The sequence below is a fragment of the Aquarana catesbeiana genome, linkage group LG01, assembly GCF_042186555.1.
Source record: "Aquarana catesbeiana isolate 2022-GZ linkage group LG01, ASM4218655v1, whole genome shotgun sequence".
Taxonomy (NCBI): Eukaryota; Metazoa; Chordata; class Amphibia; order Anura; family Ranidae; genus Aquarana; species Aquarana catesbeiana.
The window spans coordinates 810862996-810881334 of record NC_133324.1 but is presented as its reverse complement, the minus strand read 5'-3'; the positions used below and the strand labels follow the sequence as shown (position 1 = coordinate 810881334).

At 40.1% G+C, this 18339-nt stretch overlaps 1 protein-coding gene across 8 annotated transcripts in view; it reads left to right on the top strand.

Moving 5' to 3' along the window:
* MICU3 (mitochondrial calcium uptake family member 3) overlaps positions 1-18339 on the top strand; it is a 232443-nt gene that overhangs the window by 123493 nt on the left and 90611 nt on the right. For all 8 annotated transcript variants that reach the window (XM_073608203.1, XM_073608174.1, XM_073608196.1 and 5 more), the window contains exons 5-6: positions 7319-7366; positions 12504-12586. In XM_073608203.1, coding sequence (XP_073464304.1) covers positions 7319-7366; positions 12504-12586 — 131 coding nt within the window. The remainder of the gene's footprint in view (positions 1-7318; positions 7367-12503; positions 12587-18339) is intronic.

Below are 18339 nucleotides of genomic sequence, written 5' to 3'. Positions count from 1 at the left end.
GAAGAGCCATACTGGCTATTGAACTTCATTTTTCTCAGCTCGTCGTACGTGTTGTACGTCACCGCGTTCTTGACGTTCGGAATTTCCAACATTATTTGTGTGACCGTGTGTATGCAAGACAAGTTTGAGCCAACATCCGTCGGAAAAACAACATGGATTTAGTTGTCGGAATGTGAGATCATGTGTATGCGGCATTAGATATTTCTAGCAAAGTTTGCATAAAAACTGTTTTTTTTTGGTTTGCATACATTGCAATGCATGTTTAAGCAGCCCAACTGCGTCAAGATAACCCCTCTCTGGTTAGTCACTACATTTGCAAAATGCAAACTACTTGCTTGGTTATAACATACTTCAGTGGATATAGTGCTAATATGGGGCATATAAGACAAAGTTATAGAAGAGATACAGACTCAGGTCCTGACCCACGCCATGCAATAGAAAGTAGATATGTCTGTGCTCAAATCCAAATAGCTTTATACATATTTATAACCCATCAGATGCTCAAGCAGAGTGACCACATGTTAAACCCATAAAGCTTGGATAGGTGTGTCTCTTCCACCATCAGGGGTGGACACCTTTACCAAAAGAGCCCCAAAAGAAGTATCAATTTTATCACTTACTGTCCATACAGGTGTGGCCCATTTATTCACAGATTCCAAGTAGTTATTGGTTTCCCCTTTGACCTTGAGAGTTTAGTTATGTGTGCCTGCTTCACCCATTCATGCCTACTGTACCCTTTCCCTCATACCTGCCCCTTTATTCCTTCATTGCCTAAGCTGCCTGTAGCACCTCAAGATGTGCCTGGCCACCCCTTCTATCACAACCTCCTGCTTTCACCACTACACCTGCAATTCTCTCAATACTCTCACCAACCATACCTTGCCCATTCTGGTACATGCACAAGTTTGCTAGTCTCTTTAAAAGTTGGTCTCCTCGAGAATAACTAGTTCCCATAATGTAACTCCCCAATAAAATCGTTCTGTTTGAGAGAAAAATGAATTTGGAAAGTTTCAATGGAGCAGATAGGGAGTGTCGAAGGTGACTGGTTGTTTTTTGGGTGCCATATTGGAAAGAATTGGTTTATGAATTCAGGCTGGGAAGAATTCTTAAACATGTGTGCCACCATTTCCTAAGCTTACATTAAAAATATATATGATGTTATTTTTATACTATTTTACGTTATTATAATCATTACATTCAAGAATCCCCTTTTCATCAAATTGCAAGAACCAAAATTCACCCGTGTATGTTCAACTTTTTTTTTTTTTTTAAATCAGAGATGTTTATTAATCTGAAACAGATACAACCGATGACAAGGAAATGTTTACGGTCAATAGGATTGCTTATAAGAGTAGTACACTTTAGATTATAACAAGTACATTAAAGCGCAGTCCTATACAGTGGGTATGTCTAAAAGCTAGGTATATAAAATAAAGGGATATGTATGTTCAACTTTAATAAGTACTTTTTCCCGTTTGGGTGGAGGGGCAAAGTTTGCTTCCTTCCTTCCCTTTTTTGGTTCTCTATGACTACAGTAGGGACACCCTGTCTCCCCCCCCCCCCGCCTCCCCCCAAAAAATGAGTTTGACTTGTCACAGCTATTCCAAAGCCTGGGGCTCCAGTTTAAACAGACATTGGTAGCAGGTCTGAATGGAGTGAACTATAAGAGAGAGTTTAATAATGGTCATCCCAATTTAAACAAAGGAGAAAACTCAGTCTGTAGATTCTTGGGAGATGTTCCTCAGTTTCTACTCTTTAAGATTTGGGTTTACGTAAAAGATGCAATTAAAATTAATTGGCCTTATTTTATGCCCTGAGTTTAAGAAAGGCTCTGTTTTAAGAATTGTTGAATATATGTGTTTATATCTTCCATCTCTTAAAATGTTTCCTGTGTCTGCAGGTAAAAGGTATCATTTTCTTTTGGTGTTAAATTCATTTTCAGGAAAAACATGTGAATGGAACATACATTACACAAGGAACTGGGTTTTCATCAGATTTTTTGGCAGCCAGGAGTTTTTGTTGATATTGTGACATATATACACCTATAGTATATAAATATGGATATTATCATGTGCCTCCTATCTAGCAGCTTTTGGAGTGTTTTACAGTTATCAGCTGGTAGCACATCTTGATTGCTCTAGACCTGGACCTGGGGTTGTGCTTTTGGATCTTGCAAGTTTGTGTGCATTCCCATTTCCTGACAGATGTTCACTCAATTGCAACAAAACCAACTCATCCCATGATCTTCAAAGCCAAGGATTAAAGCTCAAATTTATACAGTTCTCCAGAGAGCAATTCTGCTGAAAGAAAGTTGCAAGAGTTTCCAGCATGTGGTATAGGAAACAGTACAGGAAGTGCTGTTTTGTCCTCAGAGTACTTATTCTTATTTGTACCCTTAAATATGTAGTCTGAAGGCTACAAGCAACTCAGATCTATATTTTTTATTCATTTCTTGATAATAACGAGAGGGGGAACTCAATAGGTTGTCAAGAGCAAAACAAATTTTGAAATCCCTATTTCTTATAGCTATATTGCCCTTAACATTATTTGGGATACCCTGTTTTGTGTGACCTCAGTTCCATCCCTGTGGTGGACCTGCCTTCAGAGCTATAGCCATTCCAGTGTCTTTCTCCCATAACACTCAGAGCAATCAAGCAGAACTATCTCTTTCCCAAGGCCAGAATCTAGTGCTACAAACAAAAGCACGGAATGCTTTCAGGAACACTAAGATAGGTGCCTTCACTTCAGCTGACATGTTGCCTGACAGTTGCTCAGCTTGTCTTTGTTTCATAACAAAGAACGTGGCATCAAACAAAGAAATCCCAATATATAACAAATGGCTTGAACATATTCCGACGTTATAGACTTACACCACTTTATCAAAACGCTTCTGGATACATCTGATATCCAGATGGGAATCTGCCTCACAGGTTTTTTTTTCCCATTTGGTTTCTAAAGCACTTATCAAGTCAATTATGTGGCTAATGCCCACGTCACTGCAAAGTGATACACAAGCTTAACAGTACGTAAGGAAGGTGCTGTGTTTGTGTTTGTTAGAAAACAATCCTTCCATTTAAGGTGTAAAGCCTTTGTAAGATCAGAGTGCTCAGTGTGGCCGTTATAACATCATTGACTGACAACATGATCCTTTCTAAAAACCTAAAACATTGTGCAAATGGCACTTAAGAACAAAGCATTCTAAGTGCATGCCCCACAGTTTGGCTGTAGAATAGGCTGGAAAGGTCAGATGCTGCAGATATCAGAGGTGCTCTGCTACTAGTGTAGCATTATTTAAAAAATAAATAAAACACGGTTGGAATCTTAAGTTTTGCTTTTTAACCTTTTAAACTCTTTTAATTAAACTAATATTCATATGAGCATTCGCTATGAATATGTATTAATGAAGAAATACACCCATTAGCCATAATAGTATGGCCACTGACCGGTAAATAGAATAACATTGATTATTTCTTTACAATGGCATCTGGGTGGGATATATTAGATGAACATGTTGTCCCTGAAGTTGATATGTTGAAGGCAGAAACAATGGGCAAGTGTAAGGATTTGAGCGACTTTGAAAGGGGACAAATTGTAATAGCCAGATGACTAGGTCAGAGCAACTCCAAAACTGAAATCCCTATGGGATGTGGGATGTTCCCAGTCTGCAGTGGTTAGGACTTAACAAAAGTGGTCCAAGGAAGGAAAACCGGTGACCGGGTCATGAGTACCAAAGGCTTATTGATATATGTGGGGATCTAAGACTGGCACGTGTAGTCCCAGAGCTACTGTATCTCAAATTGCTGAAAAAGTTCATGCTGGTTTTGATAGAAAGGTGTCAGAACACATAGTGCATTACAGTTTGTTGTGTGTGGGGCTGCGTCAGCGTGTCCATGTTGACCAATATCCACAGCCAAATGCACTTACAATGGGCATGTGAGCATCAGAACTAGACCATGGAGCAACTGAAGAAGGTAGCCTGGTCTGATGGCACTAGGATGCACTATAGGAAAAAGGCAAGCCAGGCAATGTTCTGCTGGGACACCTTGGGTCCTACTATTCATGTGGATGTCACTTTGGAGTTCATGCCTTGACTGGTCAGGGCTCTTTTGGTGGCAAAAGGGGGACCTACTCAATATATGTTGGGTAGTCATAATGTTATGGCTGATTGACAGAGGAAATACAACTTTGGTTCAGTGTGAGCATCAGACTATCTGAGACCAAAGCCAAACTAGCATGCTAAATTATGATTTAAAACTTTAAAAAGTAATTGGTTTTAAATCTGAATGTTTTACTCAAACAGTACAGGACATGGGCAGAATATTCATACACCATGGGTTTGAGGGTTTTTCTTCCAATTCTTCAATCAAGCCATCACTGTCTTCTAATACTTACAGTACATAGAAGCAGTGTATCTGGATCAGAGCAATGTCTGTAAATCCTTGGGAGCCATGCCCGGAGCCCAAACTGTGGGGATGGCCTGTAATGTTGCTTCAGGCACTGGATCCTGCATGGGCGCTCACCTTGGCAATGCATTGTGTTAGCCGCAGGGTTCTATACAGGTCCAGGGTCATGGTCCATCACTATGGAACCTAGTTCCTGAAGACCCCTTCAGGGGTATTCCTACTGTGATGGGCAAAGCCTTTATTTACAGTCTAGCACCGTAGACAGGAAGGACAGGGGCACCCTGTATATCTTACCGTTACAGTTAAAACAGATTGTATTCAACTCTACAGTACTTAAAAAATGCTTGAACTTGGTGCTATAATTTACCCACTCAGAGCTCAGTCTCAGGTGAGTGACCAGGTTACATCACAGTAAGGTACATACACAATAAGGTACTTGCTTCTGCCCCATTTGCTATGAAGGTTCATTACAGGATGGTCTGGGTTACCATGTACTCCTTATGGACATGCTTACCCTATACTTTGTACACTATTCCATGAGTACCTCACAGTGGAATACCCTCACTTGTAGCTGTGGAGGAAATCGGGTGAAAGGGAGCCAATGACAAACCACAAGTGAATATGCATTCTGCTGAATGCTCGCACAAGACTCAACCTTAAAGTGACTAAAGCAAAATTCTCTGCATCTTTGTCACATTTCCTCACTATTGCTATAATTATGGCTTTAATACAGCCATCTCTGTCCGGGTCCCAAAGTTTTCCCCCAGATTTTCATGATATTGAAGGGGAAGTTTCAAGCAACATGCTTGCTAACATTGAAAAGCGTGTTGCCTCTGTCCGCAAAAGCCTCGGCATTGTGTTCCAATCCCTAACTGTCCAATGACCATAGTAATTGAGGTAAGACAAGCTCCTATAAACTTCCTGAAGTTTAGCGTAGTCAAGCTGGCCTTCCAGCATTAGACCCCTCTTCTGAAGGGGTACACAAACAGGGTGCAGTCAGACAACATCAGCCATCAAGGGAGCACCAGCAGTCTGGTTGCCTTGAAGTAAGTGAACCAGATAATTTCTTGGACTGGAACTCACAGTCCCATGAATTCTGCAGTTCATATGCCAGGAGTGGACAACTGGAAAACAGTTTATCTCAGCCATCATCCCCTGGATCAAGGAGAATAGACTGCTCATCCAGATGCCTTCAGTCTGCCCCCTCCCCCCCACCAGAACACACTGGCCAGTGCTCGCATCCATTGGCTGCCAGCGCTGATCAGATGCTGATTTTCCAGCATGGCCATTCGACAGCCGCCTTCTGTCATACAGGCTGGTGTACATACGGGCCCAAATGTTGGCTGATTTCTATTGAACCAGCCAATACCAAACGATATTAACAGTATTAATTTCTTTAACAAAAAATGTTTTCGTCAGAGGCAATTTCATAGTGACGAAAGCCAAACGAAAAGTACAGCACATTTTCGTCCACTGACGAAAACTATGACAGAAATGTGAGGCAGGGAAGTTTACCCTCATGAACTAGTTTCCAGTTTTCACGGAGCGCCCCCCTGCTTCCGCTCCCAGTAAGCAAGCCACTGTATGCACAGCGACTGCCAGGCACCAGAGCAGCACTGTGCATTACAGACTGCCAGGCCTCCCAAATCCCGACGAGACTGTCCCACTCCCAAGCAGAGCAGACAGTGAGTGTGTAGTACATTACAATTACAGCAGGCCTGAGGCCTCCCCTCAGACCACCATCTAGCACTAGGTGTGCATTACACAGGCCTCCTCTGACCACTGGCCGTGGCATCCAGGGCACTGTGCATTACAGGCTATCCCTCAGACAACCACCATCTAGCACTATGCACCACTGGCAATGGCATCCAGGGCACTGTGCATTACATTATATGGGAATAGTTTTACATGAGATACAAATAAAGGGGAAAAATAACAAAAATACACCAGTAAAGCAGACAGCCCCAAGATCATTAATTTCATAAACATTTGATAATTGACTGTAGTGTCATCATGTAAAAAAATAATAAAAATGGCTCACTTTGGCTCACTAAAATCATGAATTTTGGACTCAGTCTCACAGTCACTTTCTGTCATGGGGGAATCTTCCTCCCTAGAGCTGGGTGGTTCTTCTGCTGCTGCTGTGGTTTGTTTAAATCCTGCCACCATATTACTCCTATTTATAATGCTTAAGATCTTCCTCTTTGGTATGTCCCACTTGTGCAAGCATTTGTTCACACAGTGAATTAATTGACTGTGCAGTGTGGGGGTGGGCTTTAGGCTACTTGTTCTCAACAACAGAAAAGTAGCATGCACTTATAGCAAGAAATGAAGCTGTGACTCAAAAAAGCAATATTTTTGTAACAAAACTTGGTTTTACAGAGTAAAGATGTTATATAACGGCTAAATCTGTATTTGTTCAAGCCATAAATAATAACATGATATTAGTTATTTTTTTACTCCAGGAGTGTATAATGAGTTTTGAAAGTCTAGAGAAATGCTTTAAATAATGCATTATTTAACTAAACACATTATTAGATTTTAGTCAATTAAAATGATTTTAGTCGACTAAAGTGTACTGGAGATTTTAGTCGGCTAACATGTTCTGGAGGCTTTAGTCAACTAAAATGTGCTGGAGATTTAGACGACTAAAACGAAAACAATTATAGAAGACTAAAATGGGACTAAAACTAAAATGCCATTTTAGTCCTAAGTCTAAAACTAAATTGAAAATGTCAAAATTAACACTGGATATTAGGCCTGTGTGTACCAGGCTTTAGTATTTTAATTCAGCCTCTTTAAGCCACTCTGAGTTACAGGGTAGAAGGTGACTGCTTGTATTTTTACTGTCTATTAATATATTTCTTACCATATGAGAATTGAAATGATATGAATCTTCTCATTTTCCTTTATAGGAATGTTATCATATACCGAGTACCTCTTCCTCCTCTGCATACTAACAAGTAAGTGGTAATTCATAGAAAATCTACAGGGATTTCTTAAACTTTGTTTCAAACATTTGTGTATGTTATTCCTGCCATAGTCCATGTGCTTTCTAAATGTGTGCTGCACTTCAGAAAATGTTAACTGGTTAGCTAAATTCAACCTCTTAAATACTTTTATAAAGGTTACATGAATACTTCATTATATAATGTACTACACTTAAGCTGGCCATACATTATACAATTTTCTTTTTTCAATTTCCTTTAGATCTACCTTCAACTATGTAGTGTAAGGGCGTACCTGACTGCAGACAAATTGAAAGTGTATATGGTTTTGGTAAATCTAAAGGAAAATTGTACAGGAAAATTGTATAATGTATAGCCAATTTTAGGGTACCCATGGATTATATTAGATGTCAGTAACCAAATCCATTGTTTTGGCCATAATAGTCATTCTCTTGTGTGGATGGATCTCGTTCTGGCCAGTTGCTGTCATGGGATGAAAGTACATCATATAGGGTAGGAAAATTGTTCTGACTGTAAAACATCCCATAGATTATGCAGTTTTCTTTCCATCCAACACAGGTAGATGGAAAGAAAATTTCTTGATTCCCCCATCGACACAGTCAATGGAATCCCTCTTGCAGTTTCGGAGCCTTCTTAGCCGGGGCAGAACACAATGATCACTACTGGCAGCTATAGCCGCTGGCATTAATTGCATGACAATAATCTGAATTGCTGGTTGTACTGATGTTGATCAATGGATCGACTTTAGTACAATCAGCCTACCCATAGTTGGATCGAATCTTGGCTGGTCCCTGCGGAATACAAACACCCCCCAACAAATTTAGTCTCTGTCAATGATACCGGAAATATTCTATCCTGTGCAGTATTTTACAGTTCAAGTGTAGTTTCCATTAAAATGAAATGGAAATGGACTCCTTTAATTCCTTATTTGTAAGGTAGCACAAAGATATCTGCTGAGGCAGAGCTAGAACCCTGCGATCAGCAGGGAAGAATGAGCTTTGCTAATTACATAGCTCTATCTCTTACCCCTTGTAAAAGTGCCCATCTGTGATCATCCTAAAGGCTTAAGCTGGCCATACAGTGTGGAAAATAATTATTTGATCCCCTGCAGATTTTGTAAGGTTGCCCACTTACAAAGACATGAAGGGTCTATAATTTTTATCATAGGTTTATTTTAAATGATAGAGACAGAATATCAATCAAAAATCCAGAAAAACACATAAAACAAATGCTATAAATTAAGTTGCAGTTCAGTGAGTAAAATAAGTATTTGATCCCTAATCAAAACATGACTTAGTACTTGGTGGAGAAACCCTGGTTGGCAAGCAAGAGGCAAGACATTTCTTGCAGTTGGTTACCAGGTTTGCACACATCTCAGGAGGGATTTTGGTCCACTCTTCTTTACAGTTTTCTTGGCTGTCTCTTGGCAGCTCTAAGTTTCAGCTCCCTCCATAAATTTTCTATAGGATTAAGGTCTGGAGACTGGTTAGGCCACTCCATGATCTTAATGTGCTTCTTCTTGAGCCACTCCTTTGCTGCCTTGGCGGTATGTTTTGGGTCATTGTCATGCTGGAAGACCCATCCACGACCCATCTTCAGTGATTGCTGGTGCAATACTTTCCAGGCTTCTAAAAAAAAAAAAAAAAAAAAAATTGGAAATGCAAATTTTTTTTTACCTGCAAAAAAAAAAGTGCATTTTTTTTTTTTTTTTTAAGTTGAACTTATTCTTTAAAGCCAATCAGCTTTTTTGCCGAAAGCTGAAGTCAGAAGCTGATTGGTTTCTATGCAGAGCTGCACCAGATTTTGCACTCTCCAGTTTTAGTAAATCAACCCCTCGGCTATAATGGAGCTGAGGCATGAACAAAAATGAAAAATGCCTTTAAAAGCGGTGTTTGTTTCTACTTGTGTGCATGAGGCTTTAGCTGATAAATTCCTACATCTTGTCAAACTACTGTCCAGCATATTTAAATGATCTCCATTTTTTTTCTCCTTTTATTTTCTCCTCTTCTCTGCTATATGCTGTTGAATTGCTTTTATGTGTATTAATATACTTCATATATGAAAAAAAAAAACATTTTCATATAGTTTTTGTTGTAATGTTACTGGATCTGGACTGGAACTTTGACACTGTATTTCATAGAAGAAAAAAGTAAAATGTACATTTGAATTTCATGTTCTCAGACTTGGAATAATATGTAATCCTCATCTATATGTCAGCAAGGTGATTACAAGTGTTTTGTGTAGTGTTTATGAAATTCTTATGTCTAATTTTCCATTCAAAACTCCTGATTAATAAGCCATATACAGGATAGAAACATCATTGCAATGTTAAAAGCAAAGTGCAAGAGTTATAACATTTCTGGAAGAACTTCACCTTCACTTACATAGTAGAGACCACTAAGGTGTCCCTGCTAGCAATATTTGTCTATAACTGCAGTGACATATAGCTCTGGCAGAAGCTGTGAAAAGTTGTAAACTAGCAAGCATGTCTTGTCATACCCAGAGAAAGCTGAAGGGTATTTTTTTCAAAGAAGCGGGACAGTTATGGCTTTTACCGTGCAAATGATAAGAGGTTCTAATACAAAAATGCAAACATGAACTAGTTAATCCACAGCGCTGTCACAAACCAATATCAATTAAATTCACAATCAGTGCATATACCTATATACAATATATATATAATTATATATATATATATATATATATATATATATATATATATATATATATATAGCAATAACTCTCGGCGGAGCTGCTGGTTTAAGCGGGCCTGTCCTCTATGCTCTTCACCCTTCTTAAATTGTTCAATCCCCTTGACACAAATGTAGTGCAGTGTTGTAATTATATGAATATCAACTTTAACCCACAATATACACTTACAGTTATAGTTACCTCTACCTGGGTGCTGGTAGCTCCACCTGCAGGAGAAATGACAACACTGCACACAAACTTCAGTAATAACCAAAAATAACTTCTTTCTTTGGGTAAATAATATATTTATACAAAGAATTATTACAATGACTATACTATCACACCAACGTTGTGTAACAGTATAAGAAATAGTTGTGACAATCAGTAACAGACACAAATATATCTAATTATATATACATATACCTGGGAGCTCCCCCTGCTCTAGACCTTAAAGTCACTATCCTTTGTAACTAAATGCAGGGCCCTGCAATGAAAAGGTAGTCCTGACGTCTTCAGTCTTCGCTAGCTTTTATAATTGTAATCCGCAAAGGGTTCCTCCTGGGTGTTGCGCAGTGTAATATAACACACTAAAACAATTGTAATCCAGCAGATTGACTAAGTGTTCTTATATGAAGAAACCAGACATCTAGCATCCGTTCTTGAATACTGGAGTCTATTCAGATGTAAAGTTCTCCAACTTAACTTGTGCCGTGGGACTATCAGTCCCAGCAACACTCTGTAACAGTTCTAACTGTGTATGTAGTAGTTAAACAAACTACTGGGTGTTAACCCTCTCACCACACGGGATCCGGGCAGATGGATGTCTCCGTTTCAGCAGTTCTCAGTCCGTATCGAGACACCACCAAGCCGTCACACTGTTCCGTTCACAAGTGACCAGGAGTCCTCGGTTATCTCCCCACGGGTCTCCGGGAACGATCACTTCGGCTGCTCCAGCATGCTGTGATGCAATGGCAGGATCCTTGCAGCTGCTCCACTCCTTTGCAAAGTAGGCCGCAACCCTGTAGGACACACACACCCACAGGGTTCTGCTGGCAGGCCACATGTCTCAGGAACAAGAGAGCTAAGATGGCCGCTCCTTACCCTTTTATATCCTCCCACAATGCAGTTCAGTTCTCACCTTGTCCAGGAGCATGGTGGGTGGGTCAGAGCTAGAGTTCCGAAGTAAACAATGAATCACTTCCATGTCATTTCACTTGATCATGAAACGTAAACGTATTGTACTTTCTCAATTGTCCAATTGTAATACACATAGAGCTAGAAACAAAGGTTGTCGGCTCTACATATATATATATATATATATATATATAATGTGTGCGTGTTTAAAGCCACTAATAGTCCCACATTCTTAAATAGTCCATAATAAAGTGCTTCATAAAAAACAACAGTGCTCCAGTGCAGGTAACTTCAGTGCTTTTAGTGCTCCATGCAACACTTTGTGCTTCTATACACTCACCAGATATTATTGGTCACAAAGTATGCTTGTGGATATTACCCTCCCGGATCTTGGCAGGAATATTCAACTTCTCCTCCTCTCTTTTCTCCTACGCTACTCACTTCTCCCAATGTTCTATTATGCTGTCCTTTGCAAATTTGCATGCCTCAAATGTCAGACAGGGGAACAAGAGTGGGAGTCCGCATAGTGTGATATCGCTATATTTATATTATATATTAATATATAATATATATTATATTATATTAAATAATTACGATTAAAAACATAGCCATTGCATTAATATCATAATTGTATAAAAAACGCAGTTAGACCCAGAAGCGCAGCCGCGGTGTGGGTTCCACAGGCCGGAAATTACATCATTTTCCGCAGCCTCATTTAATGGATAAGGGAGCCACGTTACCAGTACATCAATGTGAATTTTGCATTTAAACAAAGGACTCATAATACCAATACACCAGTATGAATTTTGTTTCTTTGCAAAGAAGCCACTTTATTGATGAATTGTACATTTTTACAAAGGAGCCACATTACCAATACACCAGTAGTCACTATATATTTTTTCAAGCGAGTCCAGCACCAATACAACCCGCAAGTGTTTTATATTTTTACAACAAAGCGACAGTAACAGTACACCAGTATGAATGTTACATTTTCAAAAGGGAGCTACGTTACCAATACATCCGTAAGAATTTTTCAAGATACTTTGTCATGCCACCTGAAATGCTATGAAAAATATTCATGTAAATATCATCAGACATATTCAGAAGATAACAACAAGTACAACTAATATGATGATTTTCTATTATAAAATAATTTCTTATCTACTGTGTCATCATTCTAAGGTAAATGAAATATTTGTAGTCAAGATATTGGAATTAAAGGTAATAGGTTAAAGCTGAACTGTTTCCTTTCATATAAATATGTAGTTTTACAAATATAAATAACACATTTATTTGGTATTTTCAGAACCTCATGCGGGTTTCAAGATTGCATTTAATATGTTTGACACAGATGGAAATCAGATGGTGGACAGAGAAGAATTTTTGGTGGTAAGCCTTTAAAAATTTTAAGATAGTCACAGCAAGCCGTGTGGCCAGCAGTAAGTACATCTAAAAGCTCACATGTGACAGTCACTAAAACTGTGCAGTTCACAAGATCATAAAGTAAACTTGCTTCACCTTTCCTGAGTGAGACAAATCTTCCTTTATTTGTGTCTCACAGCTCCCCCTTCCAGACACTGCAGCTCACAGTGGAGGGGCTTGGGCAACAGAGGTAGTGCTGTCGATCCAGAAAGCAGTGGGCTTTGGTGTGCCCAGATACAACCCCTGCAACATCTAAAACGCATTTGTCATCAAAGGCAATGTTATAGTCAGTGGATGTTCCCATCTGTGCTCTGCTGCACGTTGTTGAAAATAACTCAATTTTTTTATCCATTTTAATTCGGAAGCCCATAAAGAAACTGGATACCTGCCATGTGTTCACACACAACCTCAGATCAAGATGGCTGCAGGAAAAGGAGTGTTTTGATGCTTTAAACCTCATCAGGGAGGGTCACGGTGGTTATAACTGGGTGGATCCAATACCTTCACTTCTTTTTCTCCACTTTCTCCTTTACTGATAAAATTGCTACAGTTGATCAATTTATGATGTCACAGTGTAAATCATTGTTTAATGGCCAACATGAAAAATGCATGGATGCATGAAATCACAAGTCAAATCATGCAAATTCAGACTAAAAAAAAAAATGCTAATAAAAGTATTAAAACAGAAATTCAAAGGTGTGACCCTAGCCTCAAAATTTGCACCTCCCTCTGCTTACGCTGTCAAACCTAGCTGTCTTCCAGAGCAAAGCTTGCTGAAAAACAATTGCACTGGACATTTCCAGGAATGTCTGATGATGGTGTCTGCACTGCCCTCATTGATGTTCCCCGCTGCCATCTGCTGGTCCATGAATCCTGCAGTCGGGTTGAGGCCAGTGAAAAAAAACACAGAGTGCACAGGAGGAAAGACATCTGACACACATGTAGTTCTTGGGATAGTAAAGTTTCTTCAACAAGATTATTTCTCAAAGACAGCGGAGTTTTGCGGAGCAGGCAGCAAGGGTGGCCCATTATTTAACGTTGCTTAGTTTCAATTTTTTGAAATAGCAATAGAGTTACTTTAAGAACCCAGATTCTCCATTATACATTCAGGGCTGAAAATGTGTTTAAATATATAGTTGACCTTTAAAATATACACCTGTGCCCTCATTGATGTTCAATCATTTCGACAGTTTACACATTATCAAAGTCCTTTTTTGCTTTTAAACTAACCACATCACAGGTCCTTTTCCGTCATGTTCTAATATCAAAAGAAAATAAAATATGTTTTATGTCAGTAACTCGTGCAGATTAAAATATCCAGATGTGAAAATAGGTAATTACAGGTAAGTGCAGGAACATTAAAGGACATGCAGTTGAAGAAGGAAACACATTCTTCATTCTCTTTTACTGTTTATTCCAAAGGAGCCGGACAGATTAATGTTTACCTGCAGCACTTGGAAAGTGTCCATTCTTTGTCTTCCTCTTTTTCCAGATAGGTAATTTCTTGATTTAGATGCATTTTACACAAGATTGTCTGTATAATCAAAGTGCAAACCTTTCCTTTCTTTCAAGTTCAAAAGAAATGGGATGCTTTGACTTTTTGAGATCAGAGAAAACATTTTATTTTAAAAATTCACTGAAAGGGGTTCGAAGGAATATAATGCTATGACGTCTTTTTAAGGAGTAGGAGGACAACTCGGTAAAATGGATACATTCTAGAAGAATGTATGTCTCTATATATACTTCTGCCAGCTTCAAAGGGTATATCCAGCTTTCATTCCATGAATAGCAATGGGACTGTTTCATTGCTTGTTACTCCAAAAATAATTAAATAATTTAAGGAGTATGTTGAATTAAATGGTCCACTTTTAGGACTCATCCATTGACCCCAAGCTAAATATTAGTTGTCAGCACAAACTCTTGAAGGGAAACTTTTTTTTGTTTGTATTTGGGTATAGTGGAAGAGAATTAGTACCACTGTATTTTTTTTGCTTTTTGTGTCCTCGTTGAAGAGACTTCCCCACACTTCCTGTACCGGTTTGGATGGAAGTTGGGAGAATTATCCCCAGTGGGATCACACACAGCAAGAGGAATCCCTTCTTAATTTTATCCAATTCTAAGAAAAATGTTTCAATGACAGGCTCAACCTTTTTTACTTCAGCAAGAGGTAAGTCACTTTGTTAGTATAAAATCTGAAAGAATGGTAAAGGCTGCTTCTGTTAGAGGCTTCTGAGAGGAGCATCATGTTGCGTATAACTTTTAGATAGAAATCAGCTGTTCAAAAGTGTTACAGCCACTAAAATTATCATTCCGTGAGCAATATTACTATATACAGTACCTGAATGCTTCTCTCCTTCCAATATGATTTACTGTAGACGTCATAGGGAAGAGGGTTAGAAAAGTCTGATTAAATATTTCAGCCGGGTTAATAGATGTTCATGCCAGATTTAACCAAGGGTCATTGCTAAAGTTTGAAGGTACCCATAAACTTGATTAGTGTTCTGATTTTTCAAGTTGCGGATTTTACAGTGTCTTCAAGGTGCTTTGGCTACCTGATCTTTTAAATGCTAATCTATTTAATAATACATTTGAGACTCCAAATGTATATTTCTTAGTAGTTTGTTATAGGTGCATTGCATTCATTAAGTATTAAGACCCACTTCGCTTTTTTAACTTTTGTTATGTCGCAGCAGTTGTTTTGGTCACAAAAAAGCGACAGAGCTGAAAATTGGCTTAGGCAGGATGGGGGGAAAGTGCCCTGTATAGAAGTGGTTAACCACTTCAGCCCTGGAAGATTTGGCTGCTCAATGACCAGGCCATTATTTGCGATACGACCCTGCGACGCTTTAACTGACAATTGCGCGGTCATGCGACGCAGTACCCAAACAAAATTGATGTCCTTTTTTTCCCACAAATAGAGCTTTCTTTTGGTGGTATTTGATCATCTCTGCGGTTTTTATTTTTTGCGTTATAAACAAAAATAGAGAGACAATTTTGAAAAAAACACAATATTTTTTACTTTTTGCTATAATAAATATCCCCTTTTTTTTTTTTTAAAAAGCACATTTTTTTCTCAGTTTAGGCCGATATGTATTCTTCTACATATTTTTGGTAATAAAAATCGTATATTGATTGGTTTGCGCAAAAGTTATAGCATCTACAAAATAGGGGATAGATTTATGGCATTTTTATTATTATTTTTTATTAGTAATGGTGGTGATCTGCGATTTTTATCGAGACTGCGACATTATGGCGGACACATCGGACACTTTTCACAAATTTGTGGGACGATTGACAATTATTGAGCGATCAGTGCTATAAAAATGCACTGATTGTATAAATGTCACTGGCAGGGAAGGGGTTAACACTAGGGGGTGATCAAGGGGTTAACTGTGTTCCCTAGTGTGTGTTCTAACTGGAGGGGACTGACTATGGGAGATGACAGATCGTGGTTCCTAGCTATTAGGAACTCACGATCTGCATCCTCTCGCCTCACAGAACAGGGATTTGTGAGTTTACACACACATACACACGTGTCCCTGTTCTGCCTCTTGTGCCTGCGATAACGCGTGGCCATCGGTCATCGCGACCGCCGGTCACAAGCATCGGCACCCCTGCAGTGCAGCAGGCACGCATGCACCTGCTATCTCGCTTAAAGGAGCCGATGTACAGCTACGACGGTTTGCGGGATCGTGCCAACCTGCCGCAAAATAATGACGGCGGCTGGTCGGCAAATGGTTAAGGTCAAAATGAAAAAAATGTCACCAGCACACCGAGGATCTCCAAAGATGGGTCCAGAGCTTTAGTAGCGATCACACAGTTATAGCAGTCAGCAACGTTTCAGAGCCTCAGAGGACCCCTTCATCATCACATGCCCAATTTTCAGCTTTCAGCGCTGTCAATTTTTAAATGACAATTGCGCGGTCATGCTACACTGTACCCAAACAAAATTTTTATCATTTGCTCCCACAAATACAGTGGAGCTTTCTTTTGGTGGTATTTGATCACCTCTGGGGTTTTTATTTTCTTGCTAAACAAATTAATAAAAGACCGAAAATCTAGAAAAATCTTTGTTTCTGTTATAAAATTTTGTAAATAAGTAAGTTTTCTCCTTCACTGATGGGCACTGATGGGCACCTATATGCAGCACTGATGGGCATTGATAGACGGCACTGATCACTCATAGATGGCACAGATGGGCACTGAAAGGCTGCACTGATAGGTGGCACTGATGGACACTGATAGATGGCACTGGCAGGCATAACTGATGGGCACTGATTGGCATCATTTGTGGGCACAGATTGGCATCCCTGGTGGCCATGGGTGGCATACCTGGTGGGCATCCCTGATGGTCGTATGTGGGCATCCTGGGGGGGGCTGCGCTGATAATCAATCAGCGCAGACCCCCCCCTGTCAGGAGAGCAGGTGATCGAGTCTCCTTTAATCGCATCTGACAGATGCGATATAGGAAAAGCCAATACAAGGCTCTTCCTGTTTACACCGTGATCAGCTATGATTGGATACAGCTAATCACGTGGTAAAGAGACTCCGTCAGAGGCTCTTTACTGAGAATAGTGTTGCAGTGTGTCAGAATGAGACACCGCACCACCGATCGCTGCGCGCCCCCACGGGCACGTGCTGGCTCGTTATCCTGAAAGACGCCATATGACGTCCAGTCAGGCTAGCGGAACCACCATCTAGTCGTCATTTTGCTATAGGCCAGGCGGGAAGTGGTTACACAGTTCCAGCCATGGGTCACTACAGCACCCACTCAGTTGCACAGCCATTTTAACAGGAATGTGTGTGTTGGGATCAGTACGCTTGAAGCCTTTCCAAATCATGTCCAATCCATTTAATTTACCATAGGTAGACTCCAATCAAGGTGTAGAGACATCTTCGCAATGATCAAGAGAAATGTGAGGCATCTGAACTATAAGACCCCTTTCACACTGGAGCGTTTTGCAGGCGCTATAGCATTAAAAATAGGGCTTCCACACTGGAGCGGTGCGCTGGGAGGGCGTCAGAAAAAGTCCTACTAGCAGCTTCTTTGGAGCGCTGAAGGAGTGGTCACCGCTACTCCACCGCTGCTCCCAATTGAAATCAATGGGGCAGTGCTGCGATTCAGCTGGCAAAATGCCGCTCCAGCTGCGTTTTGCGGGCGGATTTAACCCCTTTTCGGCCACTAGCGGGGGCTTAAAACTGCCCCGCTAGCGGCCAAATATCCCCGCTAAAACGACGGTAAAGCGGCACTAAAAATAGTGCCGCTTTACCGCTGACGCCGGTGGCGGCACAGTGTGAAAGGGTCTAATCGATATTCCAATCGCACACGTTCCTGGTCAAATGGCACACAAATAGTGGGTGCTGCAGCGATTACCAGTTGGGTTCTGGAAACATCAAACAAACTTACATCTTCGCCAGCACACCATGGATCAGCAAAAAGTTGTCCAAGAAGGTTTTTTAATGGAAAGAAGTTACATCACAAAAGAGGTGCGCAAGACCACACCAATCCCATTCAGATTCAGAAGCAAGTTCATACCTCCTGGACAATTTCATTCTATCGAGAACTACACCAGAACAATTAAACATGATGTGTCCCAGAAGGCTTCCAACAGAACATACACTAATTTGAGCCCAGAGGATATTGCTGCACTTAGATCACTCAAAGATGATAAGAACATCATCATTAAACCCACTGACAAAGGTGGGGACATTGTGATCAT